The sequence below is a fragment of the Pseudorca crassidens genome, chromosome 9 (assembly GCF_039906515.1).
Source record: "Pseudorca crassidens isolate mPseCra1 chromosome 9, mPseCra1.hap1, whole genome shotgun sequence".
Taxonomy (NCBI): Eukaryota; Metazoa; Chordata; class Mammalia; order Artiodactyla; family Delphinidae; genus Pseudorca; species Pseudorca crassidens.
The window spans coordinates 48,003,804-48,024,942 of NC_090304.1; the positions used below are offsets into that span (position 1 = coordinate 48,003,804).

The 21,139-nt window shown below is 41.0% G+C and overlaps 1 protein-coding gene across 3 annotated transcripts in view; it reads right to left on the reverse strand.

The window, feature by feature from the left end:
- The window catches only part of SYT9 (synaptotagmin 9), a 186,573-nt gene that overhangs the window by 154,267 nt on the left and 11,167 nt on the right, over positions 1 to 21,139 (reverse strand). For 2 of the 3 annotated variants that reach the window (XM_067750057.1, XM_067750058.1), the window contains exon 2: positions 6,868 to 6,977. The exons of the other annotated variant lie outside the window; for it this stretch is intronic. In XM_067750057.1, coding sequence (XP_067606158.1) covers positions 6,868 to 6,977 — 110 coding nt within the window. The remainder of the gene's footprint in view (positions 1 to 6,867; positions 6,978 to 21,139) is intronic. 3 annotated transcript variants of the gene reach the window in all.

Here is a 21,139-nt window from a genome sequence, read left to right on the forward strand (position 1 = left end):
TGTCGGCTTTAATAAGAATTTACAGAAGTGTGGCTCAAATCCTAGTATCTTCAAATGTGGCAGATAGCCTCAAACTTCCAGTTCCAAGAACTTACAAACTGCAAATAAATTCTATATCTGGCTTTAGGCAAATGAATAAAAAAATCTAGTCTAGTGGCCACAGCCAGGCTGCTATCAGATTTTAATTACAAGCTGGTGTAGACAAAAATGGAAAAGTAAGAAACAATAATATCATAATTGTATTTGAAAGGACTTCTTGAATGGAGAGTGTCAAAGTATCAAAAACAGTTTTGCTGAAATCAGTAGGATGCAACACAAGAGAGGTACCTTTACATGTCAGAATGTCTACTGATGCAAAACACAGAGCTGGCAAAGAACATGAGTCATAAATAGTTTCCCAGACATGACAGGGGAAACCTGTTCTGTTGGATCTGACCTTATCTGTTTAGGAATTCCTCTTTACTCTGATGCCCAGGGGCAGGACACATTTGTCAGGCATGTTCCCGCTATGCTCTAGTTCAGAAGAGCTGCATTTTATGCTAATATGAAAATGTGCCTGAATATTCTATCTGTGCTCCTGTGTAAAAGCAGGGATGCATCCAGTCACATGTCTACAAGCTCAGAAAACTTGCCCCTGTTCAGTAGAGGGCTAGAGCCAGCTCACAGCAGCTCAGAAGAGCCAATTGCTAAACTTTCAGGAATTCTGAGAGCTTGGTATTAAACATAGCCATTACTTAAAAATTAAATTATATAAACTTACAATTATATAAATGATATTGAAAACAAAGGTAATAAACATTCAAAAGTCACCATTTCCTACTCATTTGACTACATTTTACAATTATCTGTGCTCTCAAGGTGATTTCTGTATATTGTATCTGTATGGTGCAAATAACTATTATATAGTGATGTGGTTCTGCACATCTCTTCCCAGCTCTGCATTCAGTGACATCATGTTGGTAGACTGAAAGGGGCTATGGTGGGAAAATTTACATCACAGATATTTCAAACACCACAAATCAGGCCTTATTATTTTGTTGAACTCGTCTTAAGAAAGTGGTGGAGACACTGTCAATAACACAGATTAAAAGTGTGTCATGTCTGTAGCCATTACATTGTGAATAGCACAAAAGACTGAAGATAAATTCTTCCAGTATTCTAAAAACGATAACTCAACAAAGAAGCTGCTCACATTACTGATGAATGGGTGCCGTTATGAGGTGTTGCTGTTGCTTTACTTTTACCTTACTTGTTCACATAAATGAAACTATCAACCACCATGTATGCTGGAGCTATGCTAATTTGTCAATTGCAGCCAAAGTTTGCTACGGATACAGAAGTCTGACAGAAATCAAGACAAACATTCTATAAGAATCAACTGTAATGTAATCAGTAAACTGCAGTGTACATTTAATTATGAAGTGTATGGTACACATCCTTTATATCAGTGAAATTTATAATAAACTTGTGTGTGTATATTTATGCATACATTTTTAACTCTGGAGAACTGGTTGTCATACAGGTAGCAGGACACTGCTGCCCTCAGTTCAGAGGGCGTGGAGACTAACTTTCTCAAGAAACTGTACTGAATTAAGTTTCTTCCAATATGTCTCACTGCTCTTTATATAAGATCTGGACCTGATGCAAAATTACCATTTTGTGCACGAAAGATTTGCCTCATGAGTCCTGCTTTTACAGCATGAGTGGCTGTCACCAGATGGCAACAGAGTTGGGCTTGACCCTGAGCAATGAGATATAGAGGAAGATCAGAAACTTCTGGGCCACAATCATATAAAAAATTAAACTGCATATAAAACTAAATAATTCCTATACTCCTCTAACAGGGTAACGCTCTTCACAGCAGATGATCTTATCTTTAAAGCAATAGTTCTGAAATTTATGTGTGCTTGATAATTGCCAGGGAAGCTTGTTAAAAGTATAGATTCCTAGGCTGTGCCTCCGGAGATCCTGATTCTGGGTGAGGCTCAGGAATTTACATTTTAAATAAACACCCCCAGGCGTCTCTGAAGGCAAGTGGCCCGGGATTCAATTCGAGAAATGCAGTATTATGAGACACTTCAAACACGAACATAGTAGCTTATCTAAGTTCCCCACTCCTTTCTTAAGCAGACTCTAAACTGCCCCATCATGGTGGCCACCAGGAGGTACCTTCCTTCCTCCCTGGCTTTTCTCTTCAACTGACATGAACCTCACCCCAACCCTTTCACCAACTTGGTTTCTTTGTTCTCGGTGAAAAAAAGGACTTCCGTTGGTTATCATAAGCAGCCTCATGAAAAATCCTGTTGAAGTCAAGGGTGACTACCAACAATGGAAGGCTAGGAAGTTTACCATGACTTGGTTTTAATAAGCCAACTCTGGGGCACCTTTTCTTTCCTAGGTGCTCACAAACCATCTGCTAAATTGGCTTAAGACTTTGCCAGGGATGGACACCAAGCTCGCAAGCCTTGAATTTCTAGATTCCACATATCCTCCACTGTGAGAACTGGGCCACCTGCCCAACTCTATCTTTTGGCATTGTTCCTGCCTCCATTGGATGTCTCCTGGCATCTGTTATCACTCCCTCTCCCCAGGCATGGAGATGTCTTCCTTCTTGGTTTGAACATAAATTAATACATTTCTGATCATTCTTTGCATGTTTCCGAAGAACTAATTCTCATCAGCATTCCTGAAAATAACTTCATGGCATATGCCCCTTGAAAGTTCCTAGATGTGTATTTGCCCGGTCCCCTCATTTGTGTGCCCATAACCCTTTAAATTTGTGCTCATTGGCACTAATTTCCATGCTGGTGGGGTCTTCCTCCTCTTCTCCACTTTTAAGAGTCAGAATGTGAGAATCTAAAAGATCCTTTATGTTTTTCATTCCTCTTGCGCTATCTGGAATCTGACTACAGTTCAAGTCAAATATAATATCAAGTGAAATTATAAGATAAAGAACCACCCTCTGACATGATACCAGTATTGTTGCTCTGGTTCCACGTGGAGTAAGGCGCAGCTTCAGTTTCAACCCTTAGGTCCACGTGTAGCCAGGAAGCTGCTGTGGATTCTCAGAACTCAGTAAAACAGAGTTAAACCACTGTGTAGATTTGAGAACTTAGCTCGGTTTGGGACTGGCTTTTCTCTGCCATTAAAATAAAGTACAGCATTCCTAGCTTTTAACAAGTTTATAGCATCACTGGCACAGTGTCCTTCTTAGTGAATCTTTCCATGCCACTGAATCAGAACTGTTCAACTCAAAATATTCTGGGCATGAATTCCAACAAGTTGATGATGAAGTTCTGCAACAGAAATATTTGTTTTCACATTGAAAACCCTAATCCAGTATGTACTCTGGGGGAAGGAACAGTAACTTTCAACAAGCATACTCTAAATCCTTAAGGTATTATCCACTAAGCCATACTGCCCATGTGATTGACGCAATACAGATTACAATACCAATAAAATTACTTCACTATTGCAAAAAAATGTCCTTCCATTCTTGAGAAAACCCTTCAGATTCATAAGACCCAGAAACAAATGGATGTCATCTTCCAATGGTCATTTTTTATTTTCAGTTATTATTAAGCTGATTTTTGGTTTTAAAAGGACAACAGGGAAGGCTAGACATGGGCACTTTCTGACAAGTGTAAGGAGGATGTCCTGTAGCACAGAGCACGCAAGGAACTCCCATTCTGAAGACTACACTAATATCTTCTAGGTTTTGGAAATGCAATTCTGTGCCATAACTTGATGACAGTGACCAGAATTCAGCCAGAAACATGTAACTAGACATTCATTCATTCTTTCATCTACTCAAACATTTATCAAGTACTTTTTATGCTTCAGTCACTGGTTCGATGAGGGGAATAGAAAGACGAATAGAACACAGCCCTTCCAACAAAGCATTCACCATCAAATGAAGGAGGCAGATGCAGGGACAGAAAACGTTTTAAGTGCTGGAACAGTGACAGAGAGAAGAGCACGGAGAAACCGGGTGAAAGAGACCCCGAGGAAAGTGTTAAAAGAATGATGAGTTAGAATCCCCAGGAAGAGAGGGGTCAGGAGAAGAGTCACGGTAGGCTGGAGGACAGTTTAAGCATGGAGGCAAGCAACTGCACGGCACAGCCTACTGTTCGTGTAAAGCAAGGGATGGCTCATTGTGGGACTGGATTCACCTCTCATAGGTCACCAAGGAGCCTGGATACGATCCTCTGGCTGTCTGGGATGCTGAAGAACTTTACAAAGGAAGGCAGCAGGGTCAGGTCTGCTTTCTAGAAAGACCACTTTGGCTTCTGTGGAGGCTCAGTTTGGGTGGTTAAGAACAGAGGCAGTAACTAGTAACTGGGAGAGAGAATTTTGTGACTCTAGGAGTACCTCTGTCAGATCCAAATTAGGGTTCCCCAAATGAAACTCTAATGGGGGGTCAGTAATACAAATAATATCCTGACAGAAAATTTAGATGGATGGATGTCCTGGACACACAGAAAGACAGATAGATAGACAGGTGATGTGTGTGTGTGTGTGTGTGTGTGTGTGTGTGTGTGTGTGTGTGTATAAAATAAAAAACAGGTATCTTCTTTAAAAAAGAAAAAGAACAGACACAGGAAGCACATTAGAAACTCCAATGATACCAGAGAGAGGTTTTTTTTTAAATTGAAGTTTAGTTAATATACAATATTATATTAGTTTCGGGTATACAATATAACGATTCAATGTTTTTATAGATTATACTCCATTTAAAGTTATTACAAAATAATGGCTATAATTCCCTGTGCTGTGCTATGTACCCTTGTTGCTTATCTATTTTATACATAGTAGTTTGTACCTTTTAATTCCTTACCCCTGCTTTGCCCCTCCCCCTTCCCTCTCCCCATTGATAGTTTGTTCTCTATATCTGTGAGTCTGTTTCTGTTTTTTTATATACATTCATTTGTTTGCTTTTTAGATTCCACATATAAGTGATAACATAGAGCATTTGTCTTTGTCTGACTAATTTCACTAAGCATAATACCCTCTAGGTCTACCCATGTTGCTGCAAATGGCAAAATTTCATTCTTTTCTATGGCTGAGTAATATTCCATTGTATACCGTATCTTCTTTATCCATTCATCTGTTGATGGACATTTGGGTTGCTTCCACATCTTGGCTTTTGTAAATAATGCTGCTATGAACATGGGGTGCATGTAACTTTTCGAATTAGTGTTTTCGTTTTCTTCAGATATATGCCCAGGAGTGGAATGGCTGAATCATATGGTAGTTCTATTTTTGGTTTTTTGAGGAACCTCCATACTGTTTTCCACAGTGGCTACACCAATTAACATTCCCACCAACAGTGCGCAGTGATTTCCTTTTCCCAGACAGAGGTTTGAGGGCCTGAAATAAGGTGGTAAGCACAGAAATGGAGTGGAGAGACAGATCTGAGAAACAGTTATGAGAGAACACTGGCTGGAACTGGTGACTGTTGGACAAAGGGAGGCAGGGATGTGGTGACCGTGGCAGACGTTTCTGGAATAACACCCAAGTTTCTGATGTGAGTGACTGGAGATGGGGGTGGTGTCACCCATCAAGATAAAAAAGTACAGAAATCGGTCTGGGGTTGGGGGATATTTATTCATTCACTTAATTTTGGGCACCTACGATGTTCCAGAAATTGGTCCAGGTGCTATAAACATAATAGTGAACCAGACAGGTAAACAGAGCTTACATTCTTAAGGAGGGAGGCGAAGAGTAAACAAGCAAAAAATCTGTCATATAAATCCAGGTACGTGTCCTCCAAAGAAAAATAAAGCCAGGGGAAAAACTGGTACTTATGGGAGCTTTCTGAAAAAAGGTGCTGATTGAGCAGAGAGACTCATCGACAAAGAGAGTGGCAAGCCTTGTGGGACCTTGTGAAGAATATTTCAGGCAAAAAACATCAAGAGTAAAGGTCAGAAGGATGACTCCAGTTTTGGACGTGTTGAATTTGAGATGACTTTTGTCTATCCAGATGGAGATATTCAGGAGGCGGTTAATTATACAGGTCTGAAGCTCAGCAGAAGCTGAGCTAGAATGTGGGTTTGGAACCATCAGCATATTGGAGGCTGGCGAATCTTGAGAGTGGAAGGGACAACTGGGTAGAAGTGCAAAAAGTGAGAAAAGCAGTGGTCAAGCTAACTAATAAAAACACACCGACATTTAAGGGGCAAGAAGAAGAATAGAAACCCACGAAGGGGAGGAAGAAGAATGAGATTCAGTGTTGCAGAATTCAAGAGAGGAAGAAGCAGTGATCACCATTTTCAAAAACGGCAGCATTCCAACAGCTGAAATGTGGCCTGCTGGTATCAGCAATTAGCAGATCACTGATGACTGTAGTTAGAGCAGCCTCAGAGGAATGGTATGTGCGGGAACTGGAGGGGAGTGGTTTGAAGAAGGTGGGAAGGAAACCCAGCAAGTATAAGACTTCTTAGGAGAAGTGTGGCTGTGAAGAGAGAGCGGTCGTTAGGAGAGGTGATGGGCAGCAGAGAGAACATCTACACTGGCAAAGTCCAGAAGCTAGCAAGTCAGGGGACGTCAGCTGGAGCAGAGCTGGCAGGCAAGGGGCGTGCACTGAACTGGAGCAGAGGAATAGCACCCTCTGCCAGGTGGCTTTGTGCGACCCTGCCTGGAACTAATTCCAGCCTGTGACCTGGACTTTACAAGGCCAGGATGGAGCTGTTAGATTACCAGGAATTCCTCGCTCCAGTGGGCTGCAAAAACCTTCAGGAGGCTCTCCCAAATCTTTGTGAGGGACCAGGTGTAACATGAGATGCTGTAAGCAAAACAAACAAACAATGTTTGTCAGTTGAGGGGCCTGGCCATAAAGAAGGGGTCAGGAAGCCTCTTCTAGGTTACCTGAGAAGGTGGCCTTATGTGTGACTGCTGCATCCTGTAAGAGAAAACTCCTCATTCTTCCATTTATACCACAGGACGTCGGCCCCAGAAATTCAAAGTCAGGTCCGGTTCTGTGCATCAGGTGGGACGTGAAAGGTGAAGAAAGGGAAAACACAAGTAAGTGATGAAGACGAGAGCCCAGCTGTGTGGGAAGAAACTAACCAGACAAACAAGCATCATGAAAATATGAATTTAGGAGAGATATGAGCAAAGATTATACAACCATGACTGGTGTGAACTACAGGAACACAGATTTGGTCAACAAATCCTGAAATATCAGAATGAGAGGGCTCCACTGGAAGCAAAAGAGAAACCAAGCTTTGACTAATGAAAGGCAGCTCTACGTAGCCCAGCAGGGAATAAACTTATCATAGGACTTTATCTCAAAGGGCGTACAAGACAGAAATAAAAATAGACTCCAAACATTTTTAGATAAATTCAGCAGTAACAAAACCACAACTGTCTCGTACATGAAATTAGTTGATTTAGAGACATATCTCATCTTGGAGATTACGTTTAGGCAGGACAAGACCTTACTTCAGCATTCACCTCTAAACCCTCATTCACACGCTTCCCTTGGGATCACCGTCAATCAGCCCATGTTTCTGGCCACGGAGCTCTCTTAGAACGGCACTTCTGCTTCTTGGAAAGCAGCCAACTTCCAAGTTCCTCTAAACAATTCCTATGATACCAGAGGATGAACACTCATTATTTTATTCTAATTGCCTTCACAGGAAATGCATACTGGGTTCTCTCCTCCACCTCAACTATGTTCTTCTTATGCTTTGATCCCTCTTAGATACACATAATTGAGCTATGAGTACCCAACTCTGCACACCAAAATGTAAGGACAGGCAGAAGCATCAGAATCATGCCAGAAAACAAAAGAAAACAGTTGGGGATAACAAAAGCAATCACTATCATAATTTCAAAGTAAGATTTGAAATTGCTTGTTTGTTTCAGACCCATATTTACAACTACTACATACCTCAAACATGCATTTCTAAAACCCAGCTGGTCTCTCTCATTCCCTCAAACTGCTCCTTCTGCATTCTGTAAGACCTAGCTGCCTAAATCGGAAACCTCAGACTTCCTTTATACCTCCCCCCTATTGTTCTCCATGCCCTATGGATTCCATCATAAAATAGATCATTATTACCATTAGTATAAAATTCAGGATCTTAACGAGACCCCCTACTTACCTTTCTAACTTTCTCTCTCATCGCATAAACATCCCCCACTGTAACTCCCAAATTCAGCACCACCAACCCTAAACTCATTCAGGCTCCCTAAGGTCATGCGCCACTTCAAGGATTCGAGCCTCTGCATATACTTTATTAAAATCTCTTCCTCTGGGGCTTCCCTGGTGGTGCAGTGGTTGAGAGTCCGCCTGCCGATGCAGGGGACACAGGTTCGTGTCCCGGTCCGGGAAGATCCCACATGCCGCGGAGCGGCTGGGCCCGTGAGCCATGGCCGCTGAGCCTGCGCGTCAGGAGCCTGTGCTCCGCAAAGGGAGAGGCCACAACAGTGAGAGGCCCGCGTATAGGGAAAAAAAAAAAAAATCTCTTCCTCTGAATGCTGTGCTTAAACTCTCACTTCCATAACCTGTCAGAGCTTGTTTATTTCTTCTCTGGGGAAGCAGTTTTAGACACCATTCCTACCAAGTTTGAGTTAGGTACCCCTTGTTGTGTGCTTCCGTAACTCATCACACGTTCCCTGAATTGTTGTTTTTTTTTTTCTTTGCAGTACGCGAGCCTCTCACCGTTGTGGCCTCTCCAGTTGCGGAGCACAGGCTCCAGAGGCGTAGGCTCAGCGGCCATGGCTCACGGGCCCAGCCGCTCCGCGGCATGTGGGATCTTCCTGGACCGGGGCATGAACCCGTCTCCCTTGCATCGGCAGGCGAACTCTCAACCACTGCGTCACCAGGGAAGCCCCCCTGAATTATAATTATATGTTCACAGTCGTCCCTGGGTATCCAAGAGGGATTGGTTCTATGACCCCGCTATGGACACCAAAATCCACGGATGCCCAAGTCCCTTGTATAAAATGGTGTAGTATTTGCATATAAACTATGCACATTCTCCCATATACTTTAAATCATCTCTAGATTATTTATAATACCTAACACAATGTAAATGCTATGTAAATAGCTACTGGAGCATAGCAAATTCAAGTTTTGCTTTTTGGAAATTTCTGGAATTAAAAAATATATATTTTCCATCCTCAGTTGGTTGAATCTGCAGATGCAGAACCCGCAGATACTGAGGGCCCACTGTACTTGTCCATATCCTCTACTAGAAGGTAATCTCCTCGAGCACAAGGACCACGTCCTTCTCCTTCATTATAACCTCAGCACCAAGCACAGCATTCGGCACATGACTGTCTCATCATGTAATAGCTAGATTACATTATGTTCTCACTTATAAACAGCAGCAGAAAAGAGCCAATAACAAGTTTGGAGGATAAAACGCATCAAAAGGGGATAAGATGAAGAAAGAGGAGAGAAAACAGTAATGGAGTAGGGCACCAGAAGATGGGTGGAATACAAGAAGAGAGATTAATGGAAGAAGTAAAAGAAAGCAAAAATAAAGGATGAGCAGAGTTTTTGAAACTCAGAGAAGTCTTTCCCCAGAGAAGTAATAAGAGAACTGGCATTGACTGAGCTCCAAGTGCCAGGCCCTGTCACAAATCCATCATATCATTTACACCTTAAAGTTCCCCTATAAACATCAATACCTCATTTTGCAGATAAGAAAACTGAGACACCAAGAAGTTAGGTGTCCATCCCTACATGATACAGCTGGTAAGTGGGGAAGCAGACTTTGAACTCAGCTTACATGGACTGCCCAGGATATATGCTTTTACCTGGAAACGTTCATTTAGGAATCATTTAACTGTAGAACAGGTAGATTTGATGGTAAAAAAGGCTCTAAGCACCTAATCTTATAAATGAAGCTGTGATTTACCTTGTTATAGCTCAGCACCTGCTTTTTTTCCTTTAAATTTCTATCTTATAGCTCCTCTGAGAGCAAGCAGAATACCTGAAGTTAGTAGCAGCCAAAATCCGATGTGGAACTGAAATCTCGGGACTGTCCATTCCTCCCCAGGCCCCCCTAGGGAAATGTGTGGCCTGCAGGGACCCAGGGCACATTCTGTACAATGGTTGCTCTAGCCCACCCTTTGCTACAGGCTCCAGATGTGGGGATGGGAATGCTGTTACCCCACCAACCAGCAGTCCCGGCCCACGCTACACAGTCCAGCACTGGCTTTTCCACGCTCTAGTAATACCCCTAAAATGTTAACTTCTGGAAATGAGTGGTTTGTAGCAGATAGAAACCTCAGTTAAGGCACCCACCAGGACCAAAGGGAGATGTTTCCTAAATTGACACTAAAAAATGGGCTTGGAGCTAAAATATATATTGTGTTATTTTATATTAGGAAAAAAGTGGTCTCTGTCTTTTTCTAAACTTCTGTAACAATAAAATAGCTTTGTCATGACAGCATTCCCAGGTGCAAGGGAAAGAAGGCTATTCCTCTACTGAACAAAAGCTCACACAATGGCTATTCTGCCTCAGGTTCCTTCATTTTTATGTAAGTTTTCCCTTTCCAGGTAGAAGCAGAGTCCTTAAGGGCAGAGCCCTTGCAGCCTTCCCTTATCTTCCCTACTTTTTGAATAATTTACTAGGCTTTGTAGATTTTTATCTACAAATATTCTCCACATCTGATGACAACTAATATAAATATATTTCTTGTGCATCTAAACATCAAAGTCAATACTTTCTCATGGAAGCAGATTTTTACAAGAAATTAATTTTAACTGATTCGACTCATCATCTAACAGTGGTTACCAAGGATACCAGATAGCCAAAATCACTTGGCTCCAACTTGCTTGTTAATCAAGAGATATTAACAGAAAGCTGTGAAGAATTATGGTTGTCTAAGTAATCTGTCCAGAAACAATGCCCCCTCCCAACGTCCCCAAGTCCTGAACTCAGATAAAAACATTCCAGTCTATAATAACCACTAAAAACATGCAAAGCTGTCCCTAGAATTTGAAATTCTGTGATTAGTATTTGGAAAAAACGACCACTAATGGTTTCACTTTAATCCATTTCCTGATGAAGCACTAAACTGAGAATGGCTACTCATTTGATCTTGTCAATCTGAAAACAGATGATTTTCACCATGGCAGTTACTTGAGCATTCAGGTAATCTAGCTGAAACTGTCCTAAATCAAATATCCCATCACTGTAAATGTATTAATACAAGGTAGCAGCTAACAGCTGAGCCTAGAATGTGCCTTTGAGGAGCAAAGAATTAAAATGAAGACACACAAAACAAAAAATGCTCCCTCTTGCTAAAAGGTCAATGTGGATTTTTTTTGCAGTATACATAAGATTAAACACTATCTATAATGCATTACTCTACATATAAAAAAAAACCCAAAGAATTGATAACTTCTCTCCAAAAGGCACAGGCAATCAAGTTACTTACCAATAGCATATTTCTTTACACTTTAAGAATATTAATTATATGTCATCCTTTGCAACTATTTTGTCCTACTTTGTGATTTGTTTTCACTTTGTTTATAATGCCTTTTGCAAGAGGAAAAAAAGAACTGTTGCTGTTGTGTTTGTCAAAATCCGTCAACCTTGTCTTTTACAGTTGTTGACCTTGGGGTCATGCTAAGGAAGGCTTCATCTACTAAAATATGACAGAAGTTGGTAGTTGCCATCCAGTATCTATTTTTTCCTTCTTCCAAAAAAAAAAAAAAAAAAAAACAGAACTCCTATTGTATTGAAGTTACAATACATCAAGTCAAGAGACATTTCCCAACTTACTTCGTAGCTAGGCCATGTTGACTAAATTCTGGTCAATGATATGAAAGCAAAAGTGTTGAGTGGCACTTCCAGAAAGGTTACTTAAAAAGGGCAGACTCGGGTTGGAGGTAGGGTCTTTTGTCATTCCCAGGAACACAAATGTGAGTGCTGGAATTCCAGCAGCCCTATTAGCCCATGAAGTGACTCTGAGTTAGAAGCCATGCACTAAAGAAGGCAAAATAGAAAGACAGAAGGAACCTGGGTCTTATGACTACCTGGAGCCTCCCAGACCTGGACAGCTTGTCTCTAGATCTCTTTGCAAAAGAGAATTTTAAAATTTGCCATCTATGTTTAAGCCCCTGCTATTATTTTCTGTCATATGTAGAGTATCCTGATTAAAAATGCCTATCCTGGGCTTCCCTGGTGGCACAGTGGTTGAGAGTCCGCCTGCCGATGCAGGGGACACGGGTTCGTGCCCCGGTCCAGGAAGATCCCACATGCCGCGGAGCAGCTGGGCCCGTGAGCCATGGCCGCTGAGCCTGCGCGTCCGGAGCCTGTGCTCCACAACGGGAGAGGCCACAGCAGTGAGAGGCCCGCGTACTGCAAAAAAAACAAAAACAAAAACAAACAAACAAAATGCCTATCCTATACTTTCCCCTAGAATTTTAATGGTTTTATTTTTTGTAAAAATTAAACCTCAGGAAAATGTTTGGAAGTGGAGCAGGAATATAGTGTTTTTCCCTAAGAGTTAACCAATTATTCCAAAACCATTTACTGAATAATCCACTTTCTCCCCTGCTCATTTGAAATGTCACCTTTATTAGATACTACACAGCCATGCTACTTCGTTTAGTTCCATTTTGTTAATTTTTTTGTATAGTCTTTATTTCCTCTGAGAAGTACAGTTAACTGTAGAAAGCTGAGAGTAGAAGTAGAGCTTTAGATGAATGGAAGAAGGACAAAGAAGAGGTCAAATGCTAGCGAAGAACCAGCACTGAGGGCCCAGCTGAGATTAGACGCTCCAGATTACAGCATAAGGATTAACAGGGTGGACTTTGCAACCAGAATGCCTGGCTCAAATTCCAGCACCATGACTCACCAGCTGTGTGCAGTCATTCAATCACTTAATCTGTCTATGCTTTGGAGTCCTCTTCTGTAAAATGGAGATGACACTAGCACCTACCTCAAGGTTGCTGTGTTAAGTGAGTTATTATACAAAAAGCTTAGAACAACATCTGGCATTAAATTCTATTATGTATTATCATTATTTATTGATAATAATACTAGTTATAATGTAACTGTTCCTGTCACTGTCATCATCATTCTTAACATATTAAGATAGTGGCTTTTTTTAGTTTCCTAAGGTATTATCAAGAATAATGTTGAATTCTATCCAATGCTTTTTTGGCATCACTTGAAGGATTATGTTTGTTTGTTTCTCCAAAAACGTATTGTGAATGAGACACAATTTCCCACCCACTAGAAAGGCTATAATAAAAATGACAGATAATGACGAATGTTGGTGAGGAAGAAATGGGAACCCTCATACACTACTGATAGGAATGTAAAATAGTGAAGCCATCTTGGAAAACAGTTCGGTGGTTCTTCAAAATGTTAGTTACCATATGACCCAGCAATTCCACTTGTAGGTATACAACCAAGAGAAACGAAAACATACACCTGCGTAAAAACTTGCACCCAAATGTTCTTAGCAGCATTATTCATAGTAGCTCCAAACTGAAAACAGTCTAAATGTCCATAAACTGATGAACAGATAAATAAAATGTGGTATATCCATATAATGGAATACTAATCAGTAATAAAAAGGAAAGAACTAATAACACACGCTACAATATGGCTGGACCTCAAAAACAGTGTGCTAAGTGAAAGGATCCAGTTACAAAAGACATTGCTTAGTATATGATTCCATTTATATGAAATGTCCAGGAAAGGAACTTTACAGAGACAAAGTAGATTAGTAGCCTCCTGGAACTGGGATTAACAGTGAATGGACCTGAGGGACCTTACTGGGGTGATGGGACTGTTCTTAAACTGATTTATAGTGATGCTTACACAGCTTCATAAACTTACTAAATAATCACCACTTAAAGTGGGTGAATTATAGGGCATGTAAAATATACCTCAATAAAGTTTTTTTGTTTTTTTAAATGAGGGAATGACTGGAGATAAATTGAGGAAAAGTTGTGAAGCTTGTGTTACTTATTTTGTGTAAACATGGCCAAAACTTAAAAAAATTTATAAACAACAACAAAAACAACAAATCTACTAGGGCAATAATAGCTTTACCATTCTTGTATTCTTGAAATAAAGCCTGCTGGGTTGCAGTATATCATTCTTTTAATACAAAGTTGTATTTATTTTACTATTATTTAACATAGAATCGGCTATTTACAATAGCCAAGACATGGAAACAACCTGAATGTCCACCGACAGACGAATTGATAAAGAAGATGTGCTACATATATACAATGGAATACTAGGGACTCAGCCATAAAAAAGAATGGAATAATGCCATTTGCAGCAACGTGGACGGACCTAGAGATTATCACACTAAGTGAAGTAAGTCAGAAAGAGAAAGACAAATATCATATAATTTAACTTATGTGTGGAATCTAAAATATGATACAAATGAACTTATTTACAAAACAGAAACAGCCTCACAGACATAGAAAACAAAGGAGAGGGGATGGGGGAGGGATAAACTAGGAGTTTGGGATTAGCAGATACAAACTCCTATATATAATATAATAAACAACAAGGTCCTACTGTATAGCACAGGGAACTATATTCAATATCCCATAATAAACCATAATGGAAAAGAATATGAAAAAGAATATATATAACTGAATCCCTTTGCTGTACACCAGAAACTAACACACTGTTGTTAATCAACTACAGTATATATTAATAAAAAAATAAAAATAAAAAAAATTTATAGAAAAGAATCTAGTAGTATAACAGCCAATTCTGATCCTCCTCTGACATTTCCCCATGTTCTAAGCTGCACTATTAAGGGCACTATGTAAAACCCACTCCTCTCCATATGCTTCCCTGGATCAAAACTGATGACTGTCCATAGCCCTAAAACACCACCTTTTACTGTAAAAGCATGTGCTACAGGGCGTTTGTTTGGTGAATCTGTTCAATCTAACTTCCCAGTTCCCACGTACTGAGGCACTGGGAAGACAGCTATGATTGAGTCACCGAAGCATAAGACAATATAAAATTAAAAGATCAAAAAAACAATGTAATGGAAAAGAGCTGCAATTTTCATCTTTATTGGGTGCAGAGTGGATCCTCTCAAACTGAACCTATGGGGATTAGTTTCCCCCCAGAGAAGCCCTCAGTAATCCACACATAAATGGCCCCTAAAGCAGCGTGGACTAGGATCAATGGATGCTTCGTTTGGAAGTAAAAAAGAAACACTTTGGGGGATTTTCTAGTTCTCTTTGCAGACTCTCTCCGAAATAGATTCCATAACATGCTGAACTTTAGCTCCATCAAAATTAAAGTAATCCACACAGAGCACTTCCAAAGTCCCAGAAGAAGGATGACCTATAAATTTGGGATATTATGGTGACATTAAATCTAAAGTATCAGTCACAGTGGAACAGATTAGAGAAGAGCAAACAACAGTTTTCTCATTCCCTCTGAAACAATGTGCGAAGTCTTTAGAGCTAGCTCAGCTATGCCATCATTTGACATCCATATTATTCGAACACATCAGAACTGAAAATATGTTTAACCTGAGACTTTCTGAGTAAAGTGTTACAAGTGGTTCTAATGTGTCCCCTCATTCATGCCTATTTCTTTGTTTCCCAGGTTTTTCTGATGGGAAGTGAACAGACTGGCAAGAAGGACTGACAGCCAACAAGAATCAAGCAAACACGTTCTCTAAGCTGAGCACCTCGTTAGAGTTTTTACAGACTTTATTTACAGTATGCTTATCCTAAATTAAAAATAAGCGATAATCATATTACATGCCTAGCAATAAAGAAGACCATGCTTTTAGTTAGCACCAGGATGCTACAGTTACATCCTCCAGTTACATTTCCTACAGAATTTATTATTAGTTGCACCAACAGCAGCTGTACTTACTAATAACTGGAGATAAGTCCCACTGCGGTAAGAAAAAAAAAGAATCAATGATAATAGTAAATGCATTTTCATGCTTAGATTTCCTTCCCTAATATTTTATAATGGTTTTATACAGATGGTCGGAGCACCATTTTGACAATGGGGCTGTAAAAAGTAATTTCAATCCATAAAGGCTATAAATGAACGTCATTTGCAACCTTGGCTGCACACCAGACTAATGTGTAGAGATATTTTAGATGGCACCACAGAAGATTCTGATTTAGTCAGTTTGGGGACAGGGCAGTTGTGTCTTCAAAAGTTCCCCGATTGATTCTGATGCATAGCTGGAATTGAGAGTCACTTTCCAAAACCCTTCAAATTTTTAGGGGGCCTTAGAATTCAACTTTTTCTCACCTTCTTTGATTTCCAGTAACTTCTTCCCAATGACCTACCAGTCAACTGCCCTGGACATGTGCATCAGATCTCACATATATTCTTGAACTTGATGAATTTAAAATTAAACATGCTGGACATCCTACAGTAAACCTAATAAATCACATGACCATCCTCCCAGGCACCTATACCAGAAATTTGGAAATTAGGATCTCTCTACTTCACATCAGCGTACCAACTATTTTACCTCTTAATATTTTCTATATTTATCATCAGTTCTCCAATTCCATTGCTGCAAAACATCCCTTCAACACTTCTGCCTAGATAAATACTAAGGGTCTACTACTTCTGGTATTTTCTTTAAAATCCCCCAGCTTTAACTCTGCAGGTGCCCGACTGCACCACTACACCATCACTACCCATCTTCATCGCAAACATTCCTCATGCAGGTCACTTCCCTCCATTCCTGGTGTGCTGTCAACACTACTTCTGTCTTAATTTTTGGTTAGTTCAATACTTCCCCAGCTCTGGTCTATCTGTTCTCTTCCTTGTCTCCTTCAGTCACTTGTTCCACACTCTACCTTAGGGCCTCACTCCCATGATCACACTCTCGACACAGTCATCCAGCAACTGTAGCCCGTCCATTATCTCTGTTTGGCCCCCTCCTCCTCACTGCTTTCCCAGCTATCATCCTACCCCAAAGCACCTACAGTCCACTAACCCTACCACCTCTTCACTATCCTTAACACCCCATGAGTCCACTTTACTCTCCTTACTCAGATGAAATTTCAGACTCAATCATTCTAGTCACTCCACTTTATACACCATCAACTCTTTATGTGTTTTTTTTAATTGAAGTACAGTTGATGTACAATATTACATAAATTACAGATGTACAATATAGTGATTCACAAGTTTTAAAGGTTATACTCCATTTATAGTTATAAAATATTGACTATGTTCCCTGTGTTGTACAATATACCCTTATGGCTTATTTTACACTTAGTAGTTTGTATCTCTAAATCCCTTACCACTCTATTGCCCCTCCACCCACCCTCTCCCCCTGGTAACCACTAGTCTGTTCTCTGTATCTGTGAGTCTGCTTCTTTTTTGTCATCTTCACTAGTTGGTTGTTTTTTTTAGATTCCACATATAAGCGATAACTATTTGTCTTTATCTGTTTGACTAATTTCACTAAGCATAACACACTCTAGGTCCATCCATATTGTGGCAAATGACAAAATTTCATTCTTTTTTATGGCTGAGTAGTATCCTATTGTGTGTGTGTGTGTGTATACATACACACACACACACTCCATATTCTTTATTCATTCATCTGTCGATGGACACTTCGGTTGCTTCCATATCTTGGCTACTGTAAATAACACTGCTGAAAACATTATGGTGCATCTTTTTTCGCATTAGTGTTTTTGTTTTTTTTCAGATATATACCCAGGAGTGGAATTGCTGGGTCATATGGTAGTTCTTTATTTAGTTTTTTGAGAAACCTCCATACTGTTTTCCACAGCAGCTGCACCAATTTACATTCCCACCAGCAGTGTACGAGGGTTCCCTTTTCTCCACATCCTCGCCAGCATTTGTCATGTGTGTCCTTTTTGATGATATCCATTCTGACAGGTGTGAGGTGATACCTCACTGTGGTTTTGGTTTGCAATTCTCTGATGATTAGTGATGTTGAGCAACTTTTCATGTGCCTGTTGGCCATGTGCATGTCCTCTTTGGAAAAATGTCTATTCAGGTCTTCTGCCCATTTTTTAACCAGGTTGTTTTTTTGATGTTGAGTTGTATGAGCTGTTTATATATTTTGGATATTAACCCCTTATTGGTCATATCATTTGCAAATATTTTCTCCCGTTCAGTAGGTTGTGTATACACCCTCAACTCTTTTGCCACTCTTTCATTGTCATACATAAGCACGACCCTGCTCAAACACAAACTCCTGTCTCTTCATGCCTGCACAAACACAGCTGCATGTGATGGGAGAAAAAACCTCACACCTATGCTGGCGGATATCACTTTAAATTCACAAGCACCAACTTCAAGTAGGCCCTTAATGTTGTCTGGCAGGCACACTCCACTTCCCTAATCCATTCAATCTCCTACCTCCTGGACTATCACTTTCTATCTTTCCTGTTTTCAAACCTTCAGCATCTTCTACCCCATCCTCACTCTCAGCTGGTAACCTTGCTGCTTCCCTTTTCACTGATAATGGAAGAGTAATCAGAGGACAATTCTATAAGATCCCCAAACCATATCTACTCACCTGGGCCCATATACTCTGCGCTGGTTCCTTGACAACAATTGAACTGTTGAAAAACCCATCGACTCAAGCACATCACTCAGGCAGTTCAATCCTCTGCACCGTTTGTAACTCTCACCGTTTATAACCGTTTGTAACTCTCCAGCATACAAACGTGCAGTTATTTTCTCCTTTCTTTAGAAACCATCTTTTGAATCAATTTCTCCTCCCTTTTCCTTCACAACAAAACAAAAAAGTAGTGTATATTCTCTTTTTTCAACATCTCTTCTCTCTTTGTCTCTTGAAGAGACTGTAATCAGACTTTCACCTACTCCATTCACCCACTCCCACTCCAAAACCACTCAGTTCAAGGTCACCAATGAACTACCACGTTGCTAAATGCAATGGGCAGTCCTTGGTTCTCATCGTACTTGACCCATCAGCTGCATTTCACACAAGGGCTCATGGCTTCCTCCCAGGAATACTTTCTGCACTTCCAGGCCATCACACTGCTGATTTTCCTCCCACTCTACTTAACTAATCCTTTTCAGTCTCCTTTGTTCGTTCCTTCTCATCTCCCTCACCTCTAACTAGTTGTTTAACTTCTTTTATCTTAAGTCACTGCTTGGTAGGCTCATCTAGTTTCTTGGCTTATAAATATCATCTTTATGCTGATGGCTCCTAAATGCATATGTGGAGACTAGACTTGGTCCTTGAACTCTAGGAGCATATCCAAATGCCCACTCAAGGATATCCCTCCAGCAAGCCTCCCCTCATTATCCTACATCATTAATTATTGTTCTCTACCAGATCATTCCCATCACCTAAGCACTGTTATCTCTTAATTTCTTATAACTTATTATTTTTTATAAACTTTATTTATTTTAATGTGAGTTTTCTTTTTTTGGGGGGCTGCGTTGGGTCTTCATTGCTGTGCGCGGGCTTTCTCTAGTTGCGGTGAACGGGGGCTACTCTTTGTTGCAGTGCACAGGCTTCTCATTGCGGTGGCTTCTCTTGTTGCAGAGCATGGGCTCTAGGTGCGTGGGCTTCGGTAGCTGCAGCATGCGGGCTCAGTAGTTGTGGCACGCAGGCCCTAGAGCACATGGGCTCAGTAGTTGCGGCACATGGATCCTAGAGCACCTGGGCTTCAGTAGTTGTGGCTCGCGGGCTCTAGAGCGCAGGCTCAGTAGTTGTGGCGCACGGACTTAGTTGCTCGGAGGCACGTGGGATCTTCTCCGACCAGGGATCGAACCCGTGTCCGCTGCACTGGCAGGCGGATTCTGAACCACGGCGCCACCAGGGCCAGGGAAGTCCTCTTATAACTTTAAATAAAAACAAAAACCCTTGATCTCACTTCCCTCACCAGTGACTACTAACTCATTTCTCTCTGCTCTTGTCTACAGAAAAACTTGAAAGAGTAGTCTATACTCACTGCCCCTGATTCCTCTCCCATCAATTTCTCTTAAGGCCCCTCCAGTCAGGCTCCTGTTCTCATCTCTCTACCAAACGGCTTGTCAACATCACGTCCAATGACCCCTACGTCATGTAACTGCTGTAGTCAGTCATCAGTGCTCATTCTACTTGACCCAATGGTAGCATTTTACACAGCTGTTTATTTCCCCTCTTTCACACACCTTCTTCTTCTTGGTTTTCAGGTCAATACTCTTGCTTGGATCTTCTGCTCTCTTTATTAGACTTCTTTTGCTGATTTCTCATTTTCTCTCCATCCTCTTAGTGATGGAGAGTTCCAGCACTCAGTCCTGGTACTCTTATCTCCTCTAGTCAACACCACCTTCCTAGATGATTCCTTTTAAATATCCCCTCTAAGCCTACAACTCTCACATCTGTATCTCCAGTCCAGCCATCTTTCCCAAACTCCAGGCTCATACGTCCAGCTTCCTCGTCTGTTCCCCACATGACTCACTAATAAGCATTTCCAACTTAATACATCCAAAACTTAGCTCCTAATTATTCCCCTCAAACTTCTCCTCTATTCTCTTGCTCAGGCCAAAATCTTGGCGTCATTCTTGATTCCTCTGTCTTTCACACCCTACATCCATCCATCAGCAAGTCCCATCAGCTCTACCTTCCAGCTACCCAGAATCTGACCACGTCTCACCACCCCCACTGCCATCACTCTGGTCCAAGCCACCATCGTCTCTCACAGCAGCCACCTCACTACTCTCCCTGATTCTACCCTTCCCTTCTACCGTCTGTTTTCTATATGCCGGTCAGAGGGATCCTCTCTATTCCTAAGTTAAAACATATTACTTCTCTGCTTAAAACTTTCTTAAGGCTTCCCATCTTTCTCTGAGTAAAACTGACAACGGCTTCTAGGGCCTTACAATCAGCCTGCCATCACCTCTCTGACCTCATCTACTACTTCCCTCCTCCTTGCCAATCCCACCACAGTGCCACTGCCCCTGGCTAATACCTAGATATACCAAGCATGTGCCTGCCTCAGGACCTTTACACCTGCTGTCCCACTGCCTGGAATGCTCCTCCTCCTGATATGTGCACATCTTGCTCCCACATCTCTGACTTTTACTCATACATCCATTTCTCAGGGATGCCATTTTAATTTCCACACCTCTTCTCTTTCCATGCTTTATTTTTCTCCTTAGTGCTTATCACTAACATACGATGTAATTAGTTAATTTAT